The sequence below is a fragment of the Natator depressus genome, chromosome 16 (assembly GCF_965152275.1).
Source record: "Natator depressus isolate rNatDep1 chromosome 16, rNatDep2.hap1, whole genome shotgun sequence".
Classification (NCBI taxonomy): domain Eukaryota; kingdom Metazoa; phylum Chordata; order Testudines; family Cheloniidae; genus Natator; species Natator depressus.
This window is the reverse complement of record NC_134249.1, coordinates 6,109,513-6,116,910: the sequence shown is the minus strand read 5'-3', so window position 1 is coordinate 6,116,910 and position 7,398 is coordinate 6,109,513. Positions and strand designations below refer to the sequence as shown.

At 47.8% G+C, this 7,398-nt stretch overlaps 1 protein-coding gene across 1 annotated transcript in view; it reads right to left on the bottom strand.

The window, feature by feature from the left end:
• Nucleotides 1–517: 517 nt before the first annotated feature.
• The window catches only part of CIMIP2A (ciliary microtubule inner protein 2A), a 43,633-nt gene continuing 36,752 nt past the window's right edge, over nt 518–7,398 (bottom strand). The window contains exon 6 of the mRNA XM_074974128.1: nt 518–1,096. Coding sequence (XP_074830229.1) covers nt 1,046–1,096 — 51 coding nt within the window. The 3' untranslated portion in view covers nt 518–1,045. The remainder of the gene's footprint in view (nt 1,097–7,398) is intronic.

Genomic DNA, 7,398 nt, shown 5'->3' with positions numbered 1-7,398 from the left:
ATTGGTTTCGCTGAAGTCTAAGCGAGTCAGTAAACTGTGCCAGCGTGCTTTTACACGTCCAAATGCACATTCTACCACCATTCTGCACTTGCTCAGCCTATAGTTGAACAGCTCCTGACTACTGTCCAGGCTGCCTGTGTACGGCTTCATGAGCCATGGCATTAAGGGGTAGGCTGGGTCCCCAAGGATAACTATAGGCATTTCAACATCCCCAATGGTTATTTTCTGGTCTGGGAAGAAAGTCCTTTCCTGCAGCTTTTGAAACAGACCAGAGTTCGTGAAGATGCAAGCATCATGTACCTTTCCCGGCCATCCCACGTTGATGTTGGTGAAACGTCCCTTGTGATCCACCAGTGCTTGCAGCACTATTGAAAAGTACCCCTTGCGGTTTATGTACTCGCCGGCTTGGTGCTCCGGTGCCAAGATAGGGATATGCATTCCGTCTATGGCCCCACCACAGTTAGGGAATCCCATTGCAGCAAAGCCATCCACTATGACCTGCACATTTCCCAGGGTCACTACCCTTGATAGCAGCAGCTCAGTGATTGTGTTGGCTATTTACATCACAGCAGCCCCCACAGTAGATTTGCCCACTCCAAATTGATTCCTGACTGACTGGTTGCTGTCTGGCGTTGCAAGCTTCCAGAGGGCTATCACCACTCGCTTCTCAACTGTGAGGGCTGCTCTCATCTTGGTATTCATGCGCTTCAGGGCAGGGGAAAGCAAGTCACAAAGTTCCAAGAAAGTGCCCTTATGCATGTGAAAGTTTTGCAGCCACCGGGAATCATCCCAGACCTGCAACACTATGCGGTCCCACCAGTCTGTGCTTGTTTCCCGGGCCCAGAATCGGGGTTCCACGGCATGAACCTGCCCCATTAGCACCACGATGCCCACATTGCCAGGGCCCGTGCTTTGAGAGAAGTCTGTGTCCATGTCCTCATCACTCTCGTCACCGCACTGACGTCACCTACTTGCCCGGTTTCGCTTTGGCAGGTTCTGGTGCTGCATATACTGCTGGATAATGCGAGTGGTGTTTAATGTGCTCCTAATTGCCAAAGTGATCTGAGCGGGCTCCATGCTTGCCATGGTGCGGCATCTGCACGGAAAAAAGGAGCGGAATGATTGTCTGCCGTTGCTCTGATGGAGGGAGGGGCGACTGACGACATGATTTACAGGGCTGTCTTACAGGGAATTAAAAGCAACAAAGGGGGTGGCTTTACATCAAGGAGAAACAAAAACAACTCACACAGAATGGTCCCCTCAAGGATTGAACTCAAAACCCTGGGTTTAGCAGGCCAGTGCTCAACCCACTGAGCTATCCCTCCCCTTGGTAGTCCAGGTAGGACTGAGTCTCCATTAAACTTTTCAAGGTGCCCCTGACAGACCTCACCGAAACGATTGTCGGCTGTTGATTTCACGGAGGGAGGGAAGGGGGAGCAAATGAATACAAAACAGATCTGGTCTATTTCTTGTTTTGATCCACTCCATCTATCTTTTACATCTTTGGCTGGCAGCAGACAGTGCAGTAGGACTGCTAGCCACCCTCATCTCCTGGCTGCTCACCAGAAGATGGTGCAATACGATGGCCGGCAGGACTAAAGAGAATGACTTGATCGAGTCACTCCTATTTCAGTCCCTGCGCCCATGTCTGCCCAGGCACTCCTGACCGACCTTATCGAGGCAGCCAAAAGCACCTAGGACATGATGATGATGATTATCAGGCCTATTGCACCGTTTGCTGCCACAAGGCAATGAGCTGCTGCTGTGTAGCAATGCAGTCCCACGTCTGCCAGCACCCAGGAGACATACGGTGACAGTGAGCTGAGCGGGCTCCATGCTTGCCGTGGTATGGCGTCTGCACAGGTAACCCAGGAATAAAGACACAAAATGATTGTCTGTCGTTGCTTTCACAGAGGGAGGGCCTGACGACGTGTACCCAGAACCACCCGTGACAATGTTTTTGCCCCATTAGGCATTGGGCTCTCAACCCAGAATTCCAATGGGCAGCAGAGACTGTGGGAACTGTGGGATAGCTACCCACAGTGCAACGCTCCAGAAGTCAACACTAGCCTCGGTACTGTGGAAGCACTCTGCCGAGCTAATGCACTTAGAGCATTTTGTGTGGTGACGCACACAATCGACTATATAAAAACAATTTCTAAAAAACCGACTTCTATAAATTCGACCTAATTTCGTAGTGTAGACATACCCTTAGTGAGGAAGATGCAATCCTGTTTGTCAAGGAAGAAGGCAGAACTGAAGGAAGACAGGATAGAGTTATCTGTGAGGGGTCTGATTTTCTGCAGAAGTACCACGCTGGGAACAGGGGGATGTGGATGTTGGATGGGTGCCAAGGTTAAGAGTTAGTGGATGGACTATGGGAGAGAGGGGCAGAGGAGTTATGGGTGGCGAGAAGGCATCAACAACAGTCAACACAAGCAGGAAAACAAGCAGGGAGAACTGGAGGTCCTGGTGATGTCAGGGAATTATGACGTGATTGGAATAACAGAGACTTGGTGGGATAACTCACATGACTGGAGTACTGTCATGGATGGTTATAAACTGTTCAGGAAGGACAGGCAGGGCAGAAAAGGTGGGGGAGTAGCACTGTATGTAAGGGAGCAGTATGACTGCTCAGAGCTCCGGTACGAAACTGCAGAAAAACCTGAGTGTCTCTGGATTAAGTTTAGAAGTGTGAGTAACAAGAGTGATGTAGTGGTGGGAGTCTGCTATAGACCACCGGACCAGGGGGATGAGGTGGATGAGGCTTTCTTCCGGCAACTCGCAAAAGCTACTAGATCGCACGCCCTGGTTCTCATGGGTGACTTTAATTTTCCTGATATCTGCTGGGAGAGCAATACAGTGGTGCATAGACAATCCAGGAAGTTTTTGGAAAGCGTAGGGGACAATTTCCTGGTGCAAGTGCTAGACGAGCCAACTAGGGGGGGAGCTTTTCTTGACCTGCTGCTCACAAACAGGGAAGAATTAGTGGGGGAAGCAAAAGTGGATGGGAATCTGGGAGGCAGTGACCATGAGATGGTCGAGTTCAGGATCCTGACACAGGGAAGAAAGGTAAGCAGCAGGATACGGACCCTGGACTTCAGGAAAGCAGACTTCGACTCCCTCAGGGAGCGGATGGGTAGGATCCCCTGGGGGACTAACATGAAGGGGAAAGGAGTCCAGGAGAGCTGGCTGTATTTCAAGGAATCCCTGTTGAGGTTACAGGGACAAACCATCCCGATGAGTCGAAAGAATAGTAAATATGGCAGGCGACCAGCTTGGCTTAATGGTGAAATCCTAGCGGATCTTAAACATAAAAAAGAAGCTTACAAGAAGTGGAAGGTTGGACATATGACCAGGGAAGAGTATAAAAATATTGCTCGGGCATGTAGGAATGAAATCAGGAGGGCCAAATCGCACCTGGAGCTGCAGCTAGCAAGAGATGTCAAGAGTAACAAGAAGGGTTTCTTCAGGTATGTTGGCAACAAGAAGAAAGCCAAGGAAAGTGTGGGCCCCTTACTGAATGAGGGAGGCAACCTAGTGACAGAGGATGTGGAAAAAGCTAATGTGCTCAATGCTTTTTTTGCCTCTATCTTCACGAACAAGGACAGCTCCCAGACTGCTGCGCTGGGCATCGCAACATGGGGAGTAGATGGCCAGCCCTCTGTGGAGAAAGAGGTGGTTAGGGACTATTTAGAAAAGCTGGACGTGCACAAGTCCATGGGGCCGGACGAGTTGCATCCGAGAGTGCTAAAGGAATTGGCAGATGTGAGTGCAGAGCCATTGGCCATTATCTTTGAAAACTTGTGGCGAACGGGGGAAGTCCCAGATGACTGGAAAAAGGCTAATGTAGTGCCAATCTTTAAAAAAGGGAAGAAGGAGGATCCTGGGAACTACAGGCCAGTCAGCCTCACCTCAGTCCCCGGAAAAATCATGGAGCAGGTCCTCAGGGAATCAATCCTGAAGCACTTACACGAGAGGAAAGTGATCAGGAACAGTCAGTATGGATTCACCAAGGGAAGGTCATGCCTGACTAATCTAATCGCCTTCTATGATGAGATTACTGATTCTGTGGATGAAGGGAAAGCAGTGGATGTATTGTTTCTTGACTTTAGCAAAGCTTTTGACACGGTCTCCCACAGTATTCTTGTCAGCAAGTTAAAGAAGTATGGGCTGGATGAATGTACTATAAGGTGGGTAGAAAGTTGGCTAGATTGTCGGGCTCAACGGGTAGTGATCAATGGCTCCATGTCTAGTTGGCAGCCGGTGTCAAGTGGAGTGCCCCAGGGGTCGGTCCTGGGGCTGGTTTTGTTCAATATCTTCATAAATGATCTGGAGGATGGTGTGGATTGCACTCTCAGCAAATTTGCGGATGATACTAAACTGGGAGGAGTGGTAGATATGCTGGAGGGCAGAGATAGGATACAGAGGGACCTAGACAAATTGGAGGATTGGGCCAAAAGAAACCTGATGAGGTTCAATAAGGATAAGTGCAGGGTCCTGCACTTAGGACGGAAGAACCCAATGCACAGCTACAGACTAGGGACCGAATGGCTAGGCAGCAGTTCTGCGGAAAAGGACCTAGGGGTTACAGTGGACGAGAAGCTGGATATGAGTCAGCAGTGTGCCCTTGTTGCCAAGAAGGCCAATGGCATTTTGGGATGTATAAGTAGGGGCATAGCGAGCAGATCGAGGGACGTGATCATTCCCCTCTATTCGACATTGGTGAGGCCTCATCTGGAGTACTGTGTCCAGTTTTGGGCCCCACACTACAAGAAGGATGTGGATAAATTGGAGAGAGTCCAGCGAAGGGCAACAAAGATGATTAGGGGTCTGGAGCACATGACTTATGGGGAGAGGCTGAGGGAACTGGGATTGTTTAGTCTGCGGAAGAGAAGCATGAGGGGGGATTTGATAGCTGCTTTCAACTACCTGAGAGGTGGTTCCAGAGAGGATGGTTCTAGTCTATTCTCAGTGGTAGAAGAGGACAGGACAAGGAGTAATGGTCTCAAGTTGCTGCGGGGGAGGTTTAGGTTGGATATTAGGAAAAACTTTTTCACTAGGAGGGCGGTGAAACACTGGAATGCGTTACCTAGGGAGGTGGTAGAATCTCCTTCTTTGGAAGTTTTTAAGGTCAGGCTTGACAAAGCCTTGGCTGGGATGATTTGATTGGGGATTGGTCCTGCTTTGAGCAGGGGGTTGGACTAGATGACCTCCTGAGGTCCCTTCCAACCCTGATATTCTATGATTTTATGATTCTATGAATACAGATGGGGGAAACATGGGAAGGAGAAAGGAACTGCAGAGAACACGGACGGTTATGACTGGAGGTTACAGCAGGGGCAGGCAACCTATGGCACGCGTGCCGAAGGCAGCACGCAAGCTGATTGTCAGGGGCACTCACACTACCCGGGTCCTGGCCACCGGCCCGGGGGGCCCTGCATTTTAATTTAATTTTAAATGAAACTTCTTAAACATTTTAAAAACCTTATTTACTTTACATACAACAATAGTTCAGTTATAATTATAGACTTATAGAAAGAGACCTTCTAAAAACGTTAAAATGTATCACTGGCACGGGAAACCTTCAATTAGAGTGAATGAATGAAGACTCGGCACACTGCTGCTGAAAGGTTGCCGACCCCTGGGTTACAGAACAGGAAGCTAAGAATTATCTGACTGAATCAGACCAGAGCTGCTTCTCATCCAGCCTCCTATCACTGACATGAGCTGGTTCAGATGCTACTGTGAAAAACTCTGCTTCAGCAAGAGAAACGGAAGGTAGAAGGGATAGAAATAGGATCATTACACGAAGACTGCTAGGTACTCTAGCCAGGAGAAGTGGTTAGGATTTCTATTGATGGGCCTGACACTTGGGGAGATTGGGCTGAAGCCATAAAGCGGTTTGCCCCAAGATCATATGAGATTAAAACAGAAAGAGGGCTGTACCTGAGCCAAAACCACAAAACCCTGCCAGAGGGTCCAGTGATTCCCTGACATAATGCCTTGCCAGGAGAAGCCTATGCCTGTGAATCTACCTGCTTACAGACTGTTGGCTTGCCTGTGACCTAACTTGCCCTCCTAGAAATGGAACAGCTTACTGAGAACTCTAGTCCAGGGCTGCAAACCCCCCAGCACAGAGCCATTGAGCTCACTAGGTAATGACATGTCAGACACACCAATGCCACCGCAAGAGCAATTCAGTCTCAAGGTTCTTCAGCTATCTGGCCTGTTCGACTCCCAGAAAAACACAGAGTAGCCGAACAATTTCAAAAATGCAAAGACACTGAAACCGGTCGATTTTCTGTAGGGTTAGTTGTGTTGAGGTAAGTGATCAAACAGAAAAGTTTAAAATGAATTGTTTTGTGAAAGGAGACGTAGGTGGAGCAGCATCTATTGTTATGTAAGTGTGTGGGTTTGCCTGATGAATTCAAGGTCACCCTTCACACCCCAATGCAGGCTCATGAAAAGAGAGCTGCCTGGTGTGTGCTTGTTAGCTGGATGTAAAGTTTAAATAAAGAACACAAGACAAGCTCTCCTTGTGTTAATGTGGAGAACAACATCTGCTTTATGACTTGAAGCAGAAGGGTTCGTATTCCTTCCAAAACGCTTGGGATTTTTAAAATCTTTGTTACTGTAATTCTGGATGATCTCATTAACTATAGAAATGTCCAATTTGCTTCTGAATCCTACTAAACCATTGGCCTTGATATCTTGTGCCTAAGTTCCACAAGCCACTTGTTTGCTCTTTTGACTGCTGCTGCGTGCTGCGCAGAGGTTTTCACTGAATTGTCTACAGTGATACACTTGGACATCACTGGGGGGGAGGGGGATAAGGTGGGATGTAACACAGAAGGCAGAACATTACAGGGTGCTGCTAGGCACTACTGTAATAATAATAAGAAGAATTGATATGGAGTGATGTTCATTGGAGAGGATGGAACATCATGAGGTATAGCGAGAGGGCAAATTTCACAGGGAGCTCTTGTAGGGAGATGGCAGTGCACCATGAAATGCTATATGGGAGTTTAAATGGCAGTATTGCTAACCTCAAACCTTAAAAATTAAGAGTTGGGCCTCCCAAAATCATGAGATTTTGGGGGGGAAAAGTTATTTGAATTTTCCTTCCAGTTCTGAACACTTAGAGGGCATTTGGGTCAAATTCTCAAGTTTTTCTCTACAGCTATGAAAGTTAGAGACTTACTTTTTGTTTTGAATGAAAGCTGAGATGATTACATAATCACCTGACTCCAGGTGCTAGTGACTTAATAAAATCACAAAACTGACAACAATGAAATGGTCCCTTTTTAATGATGAAGAGTAAATTGTTAAATGGCAACCAGAAATCTCTCTTCAATCTCTGGGTAATGTAAGAAAATTATAAGAGTGCAAGTAGAG